Source organism: Labrus bergylta, chromosome 2, assembly GCF_963930695.1.
Source record: "Labrus bergylta chromosome 2, fLabBer1.1, whole genome shotgun sequence".
NCBI classification, from domain to species: domain Eukaryota; kingdom Metazoa; phylum Chordata; class Actinopteri; order Labriformes; family Labridae; genus Labrus; species Labrus bergylta.
In genome coordinates, this window is record NC_089196.1 from 30,829,758 (window position 1) to 30,848,588 (window position 18,831).

The following is an 18,831-nucleotide window of genomic DNA, read 5'->3' on the forward strand; positions in this document are numbered from 1 at the left end:
GCTTAATTATTTTAGTGCATTTTTGACTTTTTTATTACACTCCAGTACTTACTTACTGTCTTAGCCTCTTAGAAACCCCAAGTTTAATTGAGTCTGTAATGACTCGATGTTCCAGTATATTCCGGGCGGCAGTAGCTCAGTCTGTAGGGACTTGGGTTGGGAATCGGAGGGTCGAGGTTCAAGTCCCGGCACGGACCATGTCCGAAAACTGGTAGCTGGAGAGGTGCCAGTCCACTTCTTGAGCACTGCCGAGGTGCCCTTAAGCAAGGCACCGAGCCCCCACCAGCCCCCTCACTCTGAGATCTCTCCATTAGTGCATGTCCATAGGATTCTGTTTGTGCATGTGTGTGTATTTCAATAAAGTATACATTATTATTATTATAAATAAAGGTTGAATTGAATGAATGAATAACTTGTTCAAATCCAAAGCCATGACTTTATCAATTTTACCACGTCTACTCCTGCTCTGCTCCAGATTTCCATCCAGCCAGTTTTCCGTCAGCGGCCTGAAATGAAGGGAAGTCTGATCCCAGATCTGGTGAAAAACAGGAAGATCACCCCGGACATTATCCTTCAGTACTGCAGGTCAACTGCTCACTCGACACGATCGAAATCTGCTTTAATCTCTCTCAGTGTAAAAAAAAAATAATATTTTTTTTATCTAATTCCATCTACAGCACCTTTGGTCTAGACCGTGACGGCGTGATCAACCAGTACATCATCACCTTACTGCTGCTACAGGAGGACGAGGAGGCTGCTGGTGATTCAAGCACAGGCCAGGAAGAGATGCAGCCTTTATGTCATGCAGACGCACTGGAGCGAGTCCTGCAGGTTATCCCCATGCTGCACAGCACCAGCGAGCTCACGGAAAGCCTCTGTGCTGCTCTGTTCAAGGTTCGTGTCAGAAGAACAAAACAGAATGAAAAACTCCCTGTGTTGAAAGTGTTCAAACTAATTGTAAGTTCTGCTGCTCATCTAACATGGACAATGTCTTTACCCTCCAGCTCAGCCCTTACAACTATGAGCGGATCGAAGTGGTGCTGAAGATCATACAGGCTGCAGACGAGAACGTGACAAGCTTCTCTGTTAGTCAGGTAAAAAAAACAACAACAACAACAACACAGTGGCACCTTTGCTATTAAACAGATGCTTGTATCTTATATATTATTCTTCTTATCCACAGGCGATGGGCCTCCTTCAGCACCTGAAGTCATACAGGAGAGTCTCTCCTCAGTCAGACGTGGAGAGCACTTATCTTCTAGAAAACAGCCTGCTGCCAAACCTGCTGTCCACCAGCAGACTGCCCTTCCACCTGCTCATGCAGACCAAACATTACTGGAAGATTATCTGTAAGTTATTTTAACACATGAATTGATAGCCTGGGTTTCTATTTCCCTCTTCTATGAAATCACCCTGCCTTTATTTGGGACTGGCATCTATTCGAGACGTGCCTTTAATATTTTTTTAAAGGCTTTATATGTGATTTTTCACACTTAACACACAACAATGCAGTGCGAGTTGTTTTGGTTTCATGCTGGTGCTCAAGGGCGACATCTGCTGGATCAAACAATCACATATAAAGCCTTTAACAAAGCTCATCCACAGCAAAGATGAGAACCTCTATAAATCTGTTGATTAAAATATGTAAGAATAGTTATCTGTAAACAAAATGCAGATTTAATAACGGATCATTCAGTAGTTCTTGCTTCGTAGAGCAGTGCGTCTATTCCTACTTTCTGCACCGAGGGGAGAGAGAGAGAGAGACCCCTCTTAATATTTGCATTGACGAGTGCTCTGCAGAAGTGTCGGCCTGTGGAGCTGTATAAACATATCAGAATATGTTTATGTATTTTAAGGCAGATAATATACCATTGAAATTTTGCCACGCCGCTGGTCGCCTTGCGGTTAGTGTGCGCATCCCATGTACGGTTGCTTGGGTCTCCGAGAGCGGCTTTTGGCTCCTTTCCCCGCATGTCGTTCCCCCCTCTCTCTCTCCCCCCAGTTTCTGACTCTATCCGCTGTCCTGTCTCCAAAATAAAGTCATGAAGAGCCCCCAAATAAATCTTAAAAGAAAAGTGTGAGAACGCTAAAAGGGACACAATGTTTAATTGAGACTCCATTTCATATTAAACCGGTTTGAGCTGGTTACCGGTTTATTACCGTTGAGTTAATAAATAAAGCTTTTACCATCCTGAAGCTGAGTTACTGAAATGGTTGACGGAAGAGGCTTCAAACATGCATCACTGTGTTCGCCATGTGAAGCTCAGCATGTTAAATTCTGTTCTGGATTTAATTATTTAATTTATTTCGCATTAATGTTTTAAAAAGATGTTTTTACTAAACAAGAAGTGTTCAATGTTTGTTTCTGTGTTTAGCTCCTGAACTCAGTGAGGAGACCTTCCCTACACTTCTTCTGATCAGCAAACTGATGAAGGTAAAAGCACACTAATCCAAAAGAAGAGTCACTCACTTTTCATGTCACAAAACCATTTACAGAACATCTCGACTTGTTACGCAGCTTATTTAAACCTGACCCGTCTCGTTCCAGGTGAGCCTTGACAAGCTGTACATGTCAGCAGCGAACCACGTGTTTGAGAAGAAGATGAAGCCGTTACTCTTAGAGCAGAGGAAGAAGGGTCAGGGTTACGGCCAAAACAAGGAGACATTCAAGGTGGCCAAGACCATGATGAAGTACATCCACTGCATCCAGAGCCCGGAGTGGGCTGCAGCCACAGCACACAAGATCACCCAGGAGCTGCCGGCAGGTCTGACCCCGCAGATAAGACAACACAGCTACACTGCCGCTCTGCTTTTTCTAGCTGTATACTGAATGTTTTCCTCCTTTCTCCAGGCTATGAGAAGACCCAGTCGCTCAAGTTCTGTTTGGCTCTGGGAGATGCCTGGCTGAAAGATCCCAACCTTGAGGTCAGTATATCAGATTTTCACCTGAAGAAATCAGACCGAACAGCCTCTAAAGTCTTAATCTGGTTAGTCTTTCTTAAACTGTTTTGGTTTTAATCCTGAACAGGAGGCAGCGAGGGCCAGAGGGGAGACCTTCCTGTCCAAGCTGAAGCTGCAGTTCCAGCGCTCGGCGACTGAGAACACCTTGATCACCGGCCAGCTCAACAGCCCCGAGCTTCTGAAGCTGACTGGGCTGCCAGCCCGGCTCATAGTGGCCCTGTACGAACACAGCAGTGTGGAGCAGCAGTACAGAGACACAGGAGGACAAACTTACCCAGGTGAGCGCATTCAGTTTGTCCAGAGTGCGCCACAAGGCACACTGTCTTGGCGGTTCCGCAAGGTATCGGACCTCTTTCTGCCTTTACATTTTTTCCTATTTCAGACAACAAATTGTTTATATCTGAGCTAAAAACTATATTCTGTTAACATTTTGTAACTTGAACAACGCTCAAACCTCTGAATTGGATCATTCATCGTGATTGTTAATGGTTTGTTTTAAGGTTTGTTTTAATGTCTTCTTTTAATGTCTTTTTCCCCCTTTGTCATGATGCTTTTGGTGTCTTGTGTGACGCACTTTGAAATGCCTTGTTGCTTTAAAATGTGCTCTTTATATAAACCTGCCTTGCCTTTTCTTGATCAGATATACACGCAGCCGTTAAGGAAATAGCCTCCATCAACAGCGTGGATCTCCTGAAAATCCGAAACATGATGTTAGAAAAGTGGATCTGCAAAACGGGACCTGCTGTGACCAAGGTTTGTCCCCCCTGAGCTTACCCTCATGTGCACACGCTTATCATGGCTGATCATGGTTTGTTTGCATCTCAGTCAAAAACACAACAGCCTCTGTCACCAGTGTGTGAATGTGTAGGTGTGACCTGTAGTTTAAAAGCTCTTTTAATAAGTCAGAAGACTAGAAAATAACTAACAAGATCAAGACAATTTACCAAGTCCATCTTTTTCTTTTATGAAGGATATCGGTAATTATGAATGTGTCAACAACATCGAAGAGGATCCAGACTTAATGAGGTAAGAGCCGTCACTGTAACTTCCTGCAGTATTTGAATTAGAAAAAAAAGCACTTTTTATATTTTTGCATTACAGCGTTATATGTTTTGCTTCATGTCTTGTTTTGTGTATTTGACGAGCTTAGGGTGGTGTACATGCTGCAGTCCTGCTCTATGAATGATGCTTTGCGTCTTCTAAGCCCCATCCTATCAGCAGAGACCTGGGTGAGTAACGCACTGCAGAGAGACAATATAGGAACAAGACTTCAGAGAGAGTTCCTCATTGTTTAAGTTTATATCATTTTTTATTATAAAACATTTTAACAGATAAGAGAACTACATTGTTCTCTCCGTGTTTTTATAAAGTGCAAGAGCCAAGAGGAGGAAGAAGAATAAATAAATTAAGTCAAACAATATTAAGAACATAAACACATTTAAGCATCAGAATGAATAATTAGGACCAGGAGGAAGGTTAAATACGGAGCTCAAGATGTTTAAGGTAAAGGTTTCTATTTTTAGTAATACCAAGAAAAGTAATTTTGTTGTGCAGAGTTGATTGAGGTAAAGGAAGCTGAAGACCCACTGCCGGTCGCTGCATGAGCGTGCACGCCCAGAAACAGGATGTGGGTACTTCAAAGAGGGAATGCCTCATCTCAGTTCTTGTCACTCCCTGTAGCCCCTCAGCACCTCTGGGCCTCGTCTCACCTTCTGCCATCGAACTCGAGCGCTGCTTTGTCTTGTACGCCTCGCTGATGCAGCAACTCTGGAGGCTCAGCTGCAGATCCCAAGTACCAAAATCCAGTAAGAGAACATGGAATCTGTTTTAACTGTAATGGTTGAATACCTTTATTAATTGACAGATAGCGAAAGTTGATGTGCAGGATGTGTTGATGTTTGTGTTTGTCATATTTCCATGTAGGTATTACCTGAAGTGCTACATCTTTGTTTCTCAACTGGAGGCCTTAAACATCCCGTACACTGTGCAGTCTTTTCTCAACAGTCCCAAAGAAGGCTTGGTCAAAGGGCTGTGGAAGAACCACAGCCATGAGCCACAGGTACTTTCTCTCTAAGACCAATAAGAAACTCGTTGTCAAGATTTAAAGATTTGCAAGAATCAAGAATTGTAGCAAAATTCAGAATTTCTTACAAAAAAATGATTTCATGCGTACATTTTACCTGTTGGATGGAGACCTGAGTACAATTGCCGTTCTTTTACATCGTTTTGTTTCAGTCAGATGCTGCTGACCTATCCATCAGCCACCCTCGCATCAATAGGTCACTATTAAGTGGTTAAAATAATTTGGGGGGTGGGGGAATTTTGGATTCAGGAGGGACATGTTGCAAACACAGGCATTGTTTAAACATGAAAACACTGCAAACAGACAAAAAAAACTGAGTGATAGGGGTGCAGATGGCCTAGCGGAAAACTGCACATCTGGATCCTGAAACCCCTTTGTCATTTCAGGCGGTGCGGCTGGTTGCAGACCTGTGTTTGGAGTATCAGGTGTACGACGCTCAGCTGTGGAACAGTCTGCTGCAGAAGCTGCTGGGCTTCAACTTGGTGAGGAGAAAAAAACTTTATCAAGAAGTGCTTCAATAAAACAAAGGTGTGTTATGAATATATATTCATCCTTCTGATTTCCCCCCCGCAGATCAACCACCTTCAGAGGGTGCTAGAGGCAGTAATGGCTGTGCCTGCTCTGTGGGAGGTAACGTGATGCAACATGCAAATAATGGTCATAATACGAACACATCGAGAAACACTGCCTACAAATACCATTGAGTTGTCATATTTTATTGAGTAGGGTAAAATTGGAGTTTAAGTTGAATCAACAGTTTTTTAGATTAAATTAGTGTCTTAGTCAAGACCTCACTGAAACCAAGACATACCCGAGACCAGAGAGCTCAGAGATCGAGACATTTAGGGATCAAGACCACGACCATAAATGTCACAGAAAAATCAACCTCTTCTACACCTCAACCACTACAACAATAAAAGTTTTCTTCCTCTTCAGATTTCAAGTTTCTCCAGGACGTGGAGGAGTATGATCCTGGCTCCTTTTGTCTCAGGTACTTTATTACAAAAAAATGGATGACCGATGCAGCCTTAAAAAGACATGAGAAAAAAATGCTGTGTGATGATCACACTTTTTAATCCCAAAATTACAATAGATAATGGCATATTTGAAATTCCATTGTTTCACTTTTAAAAACAAGACTTGTTAGAGCTTTTTTTTTTAGGATTTGTTGAGAGTACCTGCTGTTTGGATTCATCCCTGCTTTTATTTTGAAATAAATTTAAGGACCTTCTGGTAGATCGAAGATTACGACATTAACTTAACGAGGTAAAAAGGATCCAAAACTTGCTAAAAACAGCGAAAAGGAACGATTAAAAAGTGAACTGTTTGATGTCATGAGGTGGATTTTTACTTTGGACTCGTCGGCTGAGCTGTCTGAGAGTTTGTTAAAGTGAAATGAGACATTCAAAGATGCAGCAGTGTCCTTCTTTTACATCACTGTGACTACAGGGAGACACTGAGGAGGACTATCTACGGAGAGCCTAAAGGGACAAAATAGCATGGGATTAATCACAATAAAAAAAAAAAAGAATTTATTTCTGGACTTATTTATTGCGCTTAATTAGTTAATGCTGACAGCCTTTAAAAATATGTGTTGTCCTTTTTGTATTTGCATGAAGGAGCTTGTTTCTTTGCACTGAATGAAATCCAAAAAGTAAAATTAAATACTGGAACCCTTTTGCACGAGTTTAATTTAGGCTTATAGCACATGGAGAGAAATATCCACCTGTATTAAAGGTTTTAAATAAACGTCTGCACTCACTGTCTGTTCTGTCCTCTTGTCCACAGCTTCTGTTCCTCTGAGTCCGGAACAACAAGCCACGCTGTACAGGACCTTTGTTCTTCTGCTCAAGTACGTTTTTCTCCCATCTCAACCATTTACAGCCAACTGCTCTGAACGCTGGGAAAACAATCAAAATGGATCATATTGATCAAATGACAGTGCAACATTTTTACAATCTTTTTTTCCTAATAAAGGGCTCCTGCAAGTCCTTTAGATCAGGGGTGTGTCCTAAGACTAGCACAGTAGAAAACCACTAACTCCTTAAAGAGAAATCATAGATTTTTTTAACCAATGAAATTGATTTAATGAAAAATTGGTGGAGTTTGGACCTCAGGCGGAATAAAATCTATAACAGCAAAGAGATCGAAGAAAAAAAGATCGTTCTTAAATAACAGTAACAGAGGATACCCGGCTCTATTTTAAGATATGACTCCCGCCCTTTAGATGTTGAATTTCTGCTCCCCTCGTCTGGATGTAGGTTTAAAGTATCATCCTGTAAAACTAAAAGATACAAGCATAGATTTATACCACCCACATAAAACAGCAGCAGTGCTGTAGATTATTTATTGATCACTGCACATTTTATCTTGTTGTTCCTTTATCTTGATGGAGCGCTTTTTGCTCTAGCATTGAGCACTGTAGTGACTTCATCATGTTTTGTCCCGTCCTCCTCTTTGTATGTAAAAGGAGGTCGACTCACTCACTGTATATCAAATCTACCTACGGGTACAAACAAAGTTAAACTTGCCTCGCCTTCTTCCCAAGGTGCCCTTTCCTGTTAAATCTGGACCTGATAGGAATTGCAAATCGTTTTGCACAGTTCAATCTTCCAGCCTTCGCCCTGGGAACTCTGCTGCTCATCCCGTGTGCTCATAAAAAGGCGCAGCAGATCAAGGTGAGTATCAAAATGACAGAAAAGAAACAGGAAGGTTAGATCTTTAATTCTCATGACGTTATTGTGACCCTCACAGTGTCTCTTCGTTGTTTCCAGGGCTTTCTGTCAGTGTGTGACCCCGTGGCTGTCCTGGAGCAGGAGGAGGAGCTAATGAACACGGGAGACTTGGCAGGAATCCCCTCACAGGTCAGACAACATCTAGTCTAGGATTTCAGAGTAAAATAAGGGTTTACGCACATATCCCTCTCACACATGCACTCCTGAAATGTCCTGAAATGTCCGGGTTGAGCTGCATGACTCTATCCAGACTTGTCCTGCCAGCCCCCTCGTACAGTAAGATCTCTGCAAGAGCTCAGCTGATGTGTGAACTAAGCAGGAAATGTTGAAGGGGAAGTGTGGGGACGAAAATGTCATCAGAGCATCAGACTCTGTTGCTTCATCCTCATATTGGATATAGTGTCCACATCACACTGTGACTTTTGCAGCATCCCTTTTACATAATTTCCTGTTTGCTGAACTTCATTTTTTGGGGGGGGATGATCAGTCACTCCCTGCTAAGTGCTATGGCTAGCTCTTTAACTCAGTAAAATGCCAAATGGAGCAACAACTCTTTTGTCAAAGGTCTCGAGATAACATGTGTTCTGAATTGTTGCTGTTCAAAGAAAGATGTGTTGATAAGATCAGATGTACTCTGGGACTCTGTTCTGCAGTTAATGCACACCACTGATGTTGATGTTGTAGAAATATATCTCCTCCAACATAGTTTCCTGTTTATCAGGTTCACTTCTGCAGGACTGAAAGGTGTGAAGATCTTAACTGTGATGTTTGGGTTTAAAGGTGTGAGTGATATCCTTCATCAGGGCACCAACATGTTTGCATGTTTTTATAAATCGTAGCGCCGATGAATTAAAGGCTTGTTTAAAATTAAATACCTCGCTGAGTGTCTTCGACAGTTTCTAAGTTGGGTCCCCACGCTGAAAAGCACCAGAGGGACACGTTCTTTTAAAACGTGTTGCATCACCCACGCAGCACTCTGTGCGTCTGCTTTGTTTGACATGAATACCTTTTAAATGTGTCCTCAGGTCAGGGAAACCGTGCTGACCTTCATCATCCAAAACGGAGAGCAGCAGAAACTGTTGAAGACCAAACACTTTGAGCATCTGAAGCAGCTGATCGTGTCGCGGGGACAGCAGAACCAGGTGAAGGACTTGGTGGACCTCCTGATCAGCCAGAACTGGTAAATTCTTGAGCAGTTTTCATGAATATTCTGGCGTTCACCGGAGTTTTCTTATCTGTGGTTTGTTCTCCGGTTAGATTGTAAATTAGATTAAATAACATATTAATACTTGATTTAATTGAAAGCCTCTGTGAGGAGTTTTTATCTGGGTATGAAACAGACTGAAGCCTCTCTGAGCGAGAAAATCACAGAAGATGGGTTTATTTCTCTGTAGTTATTTTTAATGCCTTCAGCTGCAGGGTAGGTGTCAAATGAGGCGATAAAATCCACCCTGCCAATATAAGTGACAGCTCACTCGCTCACTTCTGGCATTTGGTACGTTCCATTTTCCGCCAAGTTTCTACCTCTTGTAAATTTTTATCAGCGCTCGTAAAAGTGCTTTGCATCTTGTAAATTTGTTTTCTAAAATATACATTTGTTTTGTCCTCGGTGAAAGTGTTTTCGCTTTTTGTAAATTTATTTTTTTTTAATGTAAAAATGTTTCCCAACATGTAAAAAGTGTCTCACTGTGTAATTTTGGGTTTTCACTTCCCAGCCACCGTACTTTTGAGTGGTCCATCTTTACACTCTGTATACAGGTGAATGGTCTGACGTCTGAATCCTTCATACTGAATGTAACAAAGATCAAACATGTTCAAATGTTTCTCAGTCAGGATGACGCGAACTCGCTCGCTCGAGCCTTCGTGAAACACGGAGAGCATCAAAGAGGGAAACCGACGACAAACGGCGCCCCCTCGCCGAGCGGCCTGAAGGTAACTGAAGCTGACGTCATTCAGCCGGTTTAATCTGAGACACAATGCAGGATAGGGAGAATAATATGATGAATAAACCGGTGGCTTTATGACATTCAAATACATAAATGTTTTGTTTTTTTCATCTTCTTAACTCGTAACAGACTTTAAATTCTTCTTTCTTCTTTTTTTGTTTCAGGAGTTTCTCAACATGCAAAATGGAGTTTCAGGATGAACTTCTTCCTGCAGCTTTATTCTTCTGTTTCTGTTTGGGACTCAACATTTGCACCTCTCCATTTACCTTTCTCCTCTTCTTGTCATATTTAATCAGATGTTGTTCTTTATTCATTGTATAAAGGAATTCTTTTGGGGAATAAAACTCACATTTATATTTTATTATAGTACCTCCTGACTTGTTCATACAGTACATGTGTGTATTGTGTTTGATGACTCGCATGAAGTAGAGAAGCAGTGAGGTAAAGTAATAAGAAGACAGGATAACAAACGTGTCATAAAATGTCAAACGTATATTTGAAAAGAAGTTTCTAAACGCTGCCTTTTCTCCTCTTGGGAGAATGCACATCAATAAACTGAAGCTTGTACAAATGTCTTCGTTCCTTCAAAAACTTGAAGTCTTTATATGTGATTTTTCATACTTAAATATAATAGAAATCAAGTATCTCCTCTGAAAATAACTCTGTGAGTCATGACTGTCTACAATGGGTGTAACACCCGAGTCCCACTGTCTGTGATGTTTTCAGAGTCCTATCTTCAGTTTGTTTACATCGCCAGGACGGCCGGCTGACTCCTCCCCTCATGTATAAAAGTTGTTTAATTGAGGGACTAGAGAAAAGAAGAATAACATACTGTACTCACTGCTTAACTGTGTTTCTAGATCACGCTCATTTTAGGTAAATTTACATGCAGTGTGAAGATACCAGCATAATAAATATCGCTAGGATTAGCATGCTAACACAACAATGCAGCGCGAGTTGTTTTGGTTTCATGCTGGTGCTCAAGGGCGACATCTGCTGGATCAAAAAATCACATACAAAGCCTTTAAGATTAAATCAGTTTCTTTGATTTTCTCTGCAGTGTATCTTCAGTTTCCACCTTGGCAGAATAGGGTATAGTATGGTTGTGCCACAATATTGTAGCTTCACAACATGTGAGACTTTCATTGAGCACACTTGTTATTTTTTATATGCTTTATTTATTTTTTTAATCCTGGATGGAAATTCTGTTTTACCCTCTGTTATTGAGAAATGCTTCACACACATGCACACACTGGAGCTGTGGTCATGCATTAATGGAGTGATGAGAGAGTGGGGCTGCTACACACAGAGATCACCAGAGCTCTTGGAGGGGGGGGTTGGGTGCATTGCTCATGGGCACCTCAGCAGTACTCAGGAAGTACCCTGGCACCTCCCCAGCTACCAGACCAACTTCCATATTTTGGTCCATACCAGGACTTGAACCAGCAACCCTCCAGTTCCCAACCCAAGACGCAACAGACTGAGCTACTGCTTGTTGTTGTAATGTGTTCAGGAGTTCTTTTAATTGCAACTTCAAAGTGTGACCCTGCAACATGCATCTTTTTAATGTGTAACAGCAAACATTACTCTTGATGAAGTGCCGTCAGAAGCTTAAACCCTGAGGCACACCGCACACTGTGGTCTCTCTTAGTTACCCACCTTCATTCAGCTGAACACAGGGAGAGATCTGACTTCTCATATTGTCTAGATGTGACATTTCATGTAGATTTATAGTCAAAGTTAAGTTGATCTAGGGAGCGCTGATAGCCTAGAGGTTATGTTGTGCGCCTCATGTACAGAGGCTATAGTGTTTGTCGCTGTGGCTGTGGGTTAGAATCCAATAACGGCCCTTTGCTGCATGTCGTCCCCCACTCTCCTGTTGTGTACCTGTTTCGATTCCATGGCAGCAAACAGAATTCTTAGGCTCCAATATTAGTTCATTTCTTGTTTTCAATGATCAAAAATTGCTTGGAGTGCTGGAGTTTACCTGAAATGTTTGATGAATTCATTCCTCTCCAACACACCTGTCTAATGAAGTAGTTTTGGTACTTTTCAATATCATCGCTTAGGGCCGGACAGATTTGGGATTTCTGGGGCTGATATCGATATCAGGAAGAGAAGATTTGATACCTTTCATATCGGCCGATATCTTTCTTAGATCTATCTTCAATCTGTAGCGGTAGATAGTTATACACATTTTTTTTTGATGATCCCTCAAATGCAGTTATGAAACACTTGTGGAAAAAACATAATGAAGACAAGTCGGTCACTCAACTGGAAAGTAACTGCACCTACGAACATCATCACTTGACACACTGGAGAGTGATGGTGCTTGTTGTAATCTGTATAGCGTCCTCTGTTGGTGAAAGAGAGCTGCTAGTGTGATTACAATGAAACTCAAATTAAATGGTTTTTACTGGTGAATAAATCTGGTAATATAGGCAGATATCTGTGGTTAAAAAAAAGCCATTACCGATCTTATTGGCCAGGCCTGTCTACTATCGATCACATAAATAACAGAGATGGTATCAGTTCAAAACACATGGTGCTGAAAAAGCATTAAAGTATTGTACATTTTGACAACCTTAGTGCCGTTATCAATCATAAAAGTACTCAGATGATGTTTCTGTGAGGAAGCTCTGAATGGAAATCTGCTGATCAGTCAAATATAAAGATGTGAGGTCTTCAGTCAAATATAAAGATGTGAGGTCTTCAGTCAAATATAAAGATGTGAGGTCTTCAGTCAAATATTATATTATTTCACACAGTAGCTTCATTGGAAGTAGTCTGACTTTACTGTTGTCACTGTAAAGAGATTGAATACATGTTTTGCCTTCTTGCAGCAGTGTTTCACTTCCTCTTGTGTTCAGAGTTAATAATATAATAAAAGGGGAAAAAGTATTTAAATATGAAACTCATTATTTATAAATACACAAATTAAAGGTGCACTAGAACTTTAATGAACTGCCAGTTAAGTTACACGATGAGAGATAAAAAAAAAAAGGTTTATTTCCCATAAAACAAAATAGTTGAGTTGTCTTTTTATTTTTTTTATTAACAGTCTAAGATATTTCAACAATTAATAGCAAAATAGATTTTAATGCATTTTTATTTACACACTCCAACTAAAGAGATATCCCACTTGTAATAACTTTTTCAGTCCTCTCCATCGTAGATGAAAATCTTTCAAGCCCCTCCACCCCTCACCACACACATCAACACATAAACATGCATCCACACACACTAAATCCCTCTATCAGACATGCCTTTTCCTGGCAAATTACTACATCTTTTTTTTTTGCTGACAAGAAATACGGAGCCCCCTGACGTCCCCAAAAGCCCCCCAAAAATATTGCACAAGTTAATGTGTTTGTTTTTTTTGTGCGTTCCTGTGTTACCATTCTTCATACTGCTGAATCAATCAGCTTGTTTCCTTCTAACTTCCTGCAGTAGTAGCTCCACTTCACAACTGATAAAGTGTCTTATTACCCAACAATGCTTAAAGTGCAGAGGTTATACAAAGAATGACAAAGTAAAGCTGCCTGCACATGTTTTGCAAAGGAAATTAAATTATGTGGAGCAAACATTTAGGTTACATCTGCTGTATGTAAAGTAAAATGTTATCTTCTTTTTTAGCTGCAGAGCTTACATAAAAAAAAAACTTTTAAATTAAAATGAGCTTTCATCTTCCTGCTTCCATCTCAACGATCCCCTCAATAATCTCCCTGTGAGCCAGCTGACTGAGTGACTGGGAGCCTGTCTCTCGAGTTTTCCTCTCCGTACTCTCTATCGTGTCTGCTTGGGGCAGATGAAGAGCTTTCCTGCAGCTGGTCTTAACGGCAGAGCTGGAGAAGTAGTAGACCAAAGGATCCAATGCGCTGTTGAGATAAGTCAGGCTGATGCTGATGTAAAAAGCTGTGGTCAGGTCTTCCAGTGCCGGGCAGACTTCAGATTCCTGCAGGGTGCTGTGTGCTTTCTTGGTCTTGATCCAAATCAGCAGCTGCATGATGTTGCTCGGGAGGAAGCAAACAATGAAGAGCGCTGCCACCACGATGAGGAAGCACAGAACCCTCTGAATCTTTGCATCCTTGGCCAGCTGCCTCCCTCTCAGGACGACGACGATGTGGATCGTGCAGTAGAGAATCACAAGCAGAGGCAAATAGAAGGAGAAGATGAACTCAAACTTATGCCAGGTCAGGTTGTGTCCGGGTTCAGTGTTGATCATGAAGCTCTCACAGTAGGTCGTGTTGACGTGCTTTAAGGTGAAAACATGAGTGGTCATGCAGATGGTGATCAGCCACAGTGCCAGAGCTCCGCACCAAGCTTTAGAGATGCTCAGAGAGTTGATGAGGTGATGGGGATGCACCACGCGCATGTATCTGTCCAAGGCGATCACCATCAAGAAGACGGTGCTGCCGCTGCGGTTCATCGCCAGCAAGAAGAGGCAGATGTTGCAAAAAGCGCCGCCAAACCTCCACTTTATCCCAGAGCTGTAGTAGCTGGCCCTGAAAGGCAGAGCCATGTTGAGGAGAAAATCAGCCATGGCCAGGTTGAAGAGCAACACTGTGCTGCTTTTCCACGGCTTCAGGTGGAAGCAGAAGATCCAGAGAGCCAAGCCATTTCCTAACGCTCCAAAAATAAACTCTGTGGCCAGCAGTGGAGGCAGCACACTGATCAGCAGAGTCCCGTTGAAGTTGCATTGCATGTTGTCAGAGATGTTGCCTCTCTGGCTGCCGAAAAAGAATCCCCTCGTTGAGTGCGCTAGCTTCTCTATACAAGAGAAACCGTCTAATTAAAAAAAAGTGTTTGTGGTTTTTTCACATTTCCTTGATGTCTGGCTGGTTCTGCTTTTCTCGTGTCTTTGCGCTAGGTGTGGTAAACTATGCAGAGCAGCTTGTTGTTCATGGACAGCATCAGTTCATATAAAAAAAAAAACCTCATATCTGGGTATGGAAGTTTCCACACCTTTTTGCAGAAACAGCATCCTCATATCGAGAAAGACAGAACCTGTTTTGCAGAATTGTCACCCATACTGCTGAATATTTATTAAACTGTACTTCTTGTTTCACTTAGGATCATTATTATTAGCTCTTCTGAGAAACTATGCTTCTCTCTTCCCCCTGATAGCGCTGTAGTTGCAAAAAGCCACAGGACATCACAGTGGTTTAATTTACCACTTGTCACTTGCAGCCAGATACCCAGAATGTAAAAAAAAAAAAAAAAAAAAGGTTTCTGTGGCCAATTTTGTCTCACGACATCAACTCTTATATTTCCATGTAAAAACCACTAACACACTGTTGAGAGAGATCTGGGAGGGGAGCAAGGGGAGGGTGGGATCTGTTAACATTGTATTCTATGTCATCCAGATGAGAGAGCGGCTGGAGAAAATGGGTGAGCTGGCCCAATCGCACATGGCGGATGCCCAGCAGCAACAGAAGTCCTGGTACAACAAGTCAGTCAGGCAGAGATCCTTCCACCCAGGACAGAAAGTGTTGGTGCTCCTACCTAGTGATGACAACAAACTGTTGGCTAAATGGCAAAACTGTTCCAAATCCTAAAGAAACTTGGGCCAACGACATACCAGGGATCAAAACCAGGGCACTCATGCTCCAGTAGGGTACTTCACATAACTGACTTATTTTGAGTAATTTTAATCAGATACAGCCATAAATGAATTAAAAAAATAAAAGTGACGTGCGGTAGAGTCCACGTCCGCACATCCGAGAACATGACAGCTACTTCATGGTTTTACTTTGAGTCATGTTATTCAGATACAGCCAGAAAACTCCAGATTTCTCTCTAATAAAGGCTGTCAGTGTTGTTTACCCGCGTGCTTGTGCTCATGCATGAACTGTACCGTGCCGAAGCAAACCTCCCTGAAGCGTGCCATGGCCAAGAAAGTGTACAGTGGTCACACTGGTCAAGCGAACTGGACTTTAGGGGTGAAGCATGCTTAGGCACGGTATGGATTGCCAGTGTGACCGCGCCCTTAGTAACCTTTCAGACGGCCAAAGTCTTCAGGTTATCTGTATCTGTAAGTCAGAAGTTTTCCAGGAGAATCCTGTTTCTGTGAGAATATTAAGTTACAGGATCCCTGAGGGCCTGTCGGCCTCACTGAGAAGGGAGGTTGACCTGATGCTGTCCCTAATCATCGAGTGGTGTAACCCAGTTGTGCTCGTACCAAAGAAGGATGGAAGCATAAGGATCTGCATTGATTTCAGGTACCTGAAACACATGTCTTAGTTTGATTCCTATCCAACACCAAGAATTGATGAACTGTATGAAAGACTAGGAAAGCCTTCAGGACACCATGGGTCCCTTTCCAGTTCACAGTTATGCCATTTGGGTTGCACGGCGCTCCAGCAACTTTCCAGAGACTCGTGGACCAGGTACTTTGTGATTTCTCTGGTTTTGCTGCAGCATATCTGGATGACAATGTCATTTGTTTTGGCCTCTCTTCACTGGCTTTCAATTCGTTAAAGAATTGATTTTAAGGTTGCATTGTTTGTTTTTAAAGCACCCTCTTATATTACTGATCTCCTCAGCCCCTACACAGCGGCTAGGCCCCTCAGATCCTCTGACATGGGCCTCCTAGATGTACCTCACTCTCGCTATTAACTCCGAGGTGACCGAGCCTTTGTGGTCAAGGCCCCTCGCTCGTGGAACAGCCTTCCTCCCTCAGTCAGGTCTGCCCCCTCTGTGGAATCTTATAAGTCCCGCCTCAAAACACACTTTTACACGTTGGCTTTTGAGTCCTAGTTAGGTTGCTTGTACTTCTTTCCAATGTACATGAAACAGGGTGCTTCGGGAGAAACCTTGCGCCAGAGATCTCCCACACCCCTCGGTCTCAGGGGTGTGTGAGAGACAGGATAATAACTGAACAGACTTATTTGTATTTTTGATCCAGGCTGTAAACATTAATTTATGCTGTAAAAACAGCTTTTTGATGAAGTGACCTGAATCTGAGTTTTGTGTGTTTTTCTGCCTTTTATTGTAGTAAATGTTAATCTGCTCACTACCGCCTCCTCTGACTGATGTTACAGAGTTTGTGAAGGTTTGTACATGAAACGTGTTCACTGGCTCTAAACATTTGGACTCCATGTTAAAGTCACTGAGTGTTTAAATTCAAACGTAAACAAGGAGCTGAGTGTAGAATCGGAACCAGTAGAACGCTCCTCTGTTGTCTGTGAGCTCATAAGGGCTCAACAGAACATTCAGCACACTGAAGTTCCACCTGATCAGTCCCCTGCTAACCCTTGAAGAGGTAAGTCACTTTTTCTCCTGCTGAAAGAAAAACTTTTTAATCCACCTTTTTCTGCTCACTCAAACTGTGTAATGATGAAGGAAGACTTTTAATCTCCCTGAACGTTGATCTTTCAGATAAATGACTTTTTTCATCGGTTAAATTCTAAATATTTTGAGTGTAAGATGTGAAGTGATCTTAGTTTAGTGTGAGCAGCTTGAAATCTGTCAAATGTTCGTTGTTTGTTGTCTGAACTTCGTGTTTACTGAAGTTTGTTGTGTTTTCGTCGTGTGTGAAATCAGCTGATCAGAAGAAATACGTTTTCTCATCTCGTTTCTTAAAAAGTTTCTTGAAACGAAATGTTGGAAACAAAGATTTCATCGTGGCACAGAGATTCCTGTTGTGTTGTAGTCAAGACCAAACTAACAGAGACCAAGACATACCCAAGACTGAGTCAAGACCAAGACAAGACCAAGACATTTAGGGATCGAGACCAAGTTGAGACCAAGACCAAGACCAAGGCAGGACTAGACCAGGACAAGACCAAGACATTTAGGGATGGAGAGATGGACAAGACCAAGACCAAGGCAGGACAAGACCAAGGGGTGACACTTTGTGATGTTGTGAAATGTTGAGCCGCTGCAGCTGAACGTCTGGGGTCTTATGAACCCGTGAGGGTTGGGCACTCTGTGTGTGTGACACGTAAATAAATACAATCAATCAATTACAACCAGAATGTTTTTCAAGAGTTCAAAAGTAAAGTCAGTGAAAGTGTGTGTTCAAAACTCGCTGATTCTCTGAGAAATGACCACCGTGTGTGTGTTTGTTTTTCTGTGTCTGCAGTTTATCGACATCGGCAAGCCTTTAGAAAGTATGTTCCTGAAGTTATTTCGATGCAAGACCACGGTCTACGCTCTGTCTCCTGGAGATCTGGACTCTTCCAGGCCCTGGAAGAAGTCCAGAGGAAGGGGTGAGAGACCTTCCTCTCCAGGAGACATCGAGCCGCCCACCATCATGAAAGGGACCAAACGGAGGAGTGAGAGACCTCCGTTTTGGTACAACATCCACCCTTTCATGATCTGTGAAGACTCCGAGCGGAGGGGTGAGAGCCCTCCGTCTCGTCGAGTAAAGCCTTCTACCACCATCAAGAAGCCCAAAGGACAAAGGAGTGAGAGCCCTTTGTCCTGCGGAGATATCACCATCATCGTCCCATCCAGGAAGGACCAGGCAGGAGGGAGTGAGAGACCCTCCTGCCCTGGAGACACCATCGTCCCATCCTGGAAGGACCAGGCAGGAGGGAGTGAGAGACCCTCCTGCCCTGGAGACACCATCGTCCCATTCAGGAAGGACCAGGCAGGAGGGAGTGAGAGACCCTCCTGCCCTGGAGACACCATCGTCCCATCCTGGAAGGACCAGGCAGGAGGGAGTGAGAGACCCTCCTGCGCTGGAGACACCATCGTCCCATTCAGGAAGGACCAGGCAAGAGGGAGTGAGAGACCCTCCTGCCCTGGAGACAGCATCAGCCTTTCAGAGACAGAGGAGGACGAGAGAAAGGTAGAGAGGAGAATAAATGTCCAGCTCCTCGTAGATAAATATCTCAGGAGGAGTAAGGACAGGAAGAGACTCAGCAGTGAGCCCAAAGAAACTCCTGAGCAAAAGAAGGAGGAGAAAAAGCGCTGCATGCAGGAGAAGAAGGAGGAGAAAGAACGAGTTAAAAGAGAGAAGGAGGAGAGAGAGAGACAGGAGAAGGAGGAGAAAGAACGAGTGAAAAGGGAGAAGGAGGAGAGAGAGAGACGGGAGAAGGAGGAGAAAGAGCGCTGCATGCAGGAGGAGAAGGAGGAGAAAGAACGAGTTAAAAGAGAG

The 18,831-nt window shown here is 42.7% G+C and overlaps 2 protein-coding genes across 2 annotated transcripts in view; one reads left to right on the forward strand and one right to left on the reverse strand.

The window, feature by feature from the left end:
• The window catches only part of kntc1 (kinetochore associated 1), a 28,681-nt gene extending 18,381 nt beyond the window's left edge, over positions 1-10,300 (forward strand). The window contains exons 41-62 of the mRNA XM_020655909.3: positions 476-585; positions 678-894; positions 1,005-1,094; positions 1,184-1,349; positions 2,376-2,434; positions 2,549-2,765; positions 2,852-2,925; positions 3,029-3,239; positions 3,602-3,714; positions 3,932-3,987; positions 4,112-4,190; positions 4,642-4,766; positions 4,885-5,020; positions 5,431-5,526; positions 5,618-5,674; positions 5,981-6,035; positions 6,833-6,896; positions 7,593-7,722; positions 7,819-7,908; positions 8,805-8,959; positions 9,609-9,711; positions 9,890-10,300. Coding sequence (XP_020511565.2) covers positions 476-585; positions 678-894; positions 1,005-1,094; positions 1,184-1,349; positions 2,376-2,434; positions 2,549-2,765; positions 2,852-2,925; positions 3,029-3,239; positions 3,602-3,714; positions 3,932-3,987; positions 4,112-4,190; positions 4,642-4,766; positions 4,885-5,020; positions 5,431-5,526; positions 5,618-5,674; positions 5,981-6,035; positions 6,833-6,896; positions 7,593-7,722; positions 7,819-7,908; positions 8,805-8,959; positions 9,609-9,711; positions 9,890-9,925 — 2,439 coding nt within the window. The 3' untranslated portion in view covers positions 9,926-10,300. The remainder of the gene's footprint in view (positions 1-475; positions 586-677; positions 895-1,004; positions 1,095-1,183; positions 1,350-2,375; positions 2,435-2,548; positions 2,766-2,851; positions 2,926-3,028; positions 3,240-3,601; positions 3,715-3,931; positions 3,988-4,111; positions 4,191-4,641; positions 4,767-4,884; positions 5,021-5,430; positions 5,527-5,617; positions 5,675-5,980; positions 6,036-6,832; positions 6,897-7,592; positions 7,723-7,818; positions 7,909-8,804; positions 8,960-9,608; positions 9,712-9,889) is intronic.
• A 2,516-nt stretch (positions 10,301-12,816) lies between these two features.
• On the reverse strand, positions 12,817-14,825 carry LOC110000592 (hydroxycarboxylic acid receptor 2). Its single transcript, XM_020655921.3, has one exon. It carries the CDS (start codon positions 14,428-14,430, stop codon positions 13,408-13,410), a length of 1,023 nt encoding a protein of 340 aa, XP_020511577.2. The 5' UTR covers positions 14,431-14,825; the 3' UTR covers positions 12,817-13,407.
• Positions 14,826-18,831: the final 4,006 nt, after the last annotated feature.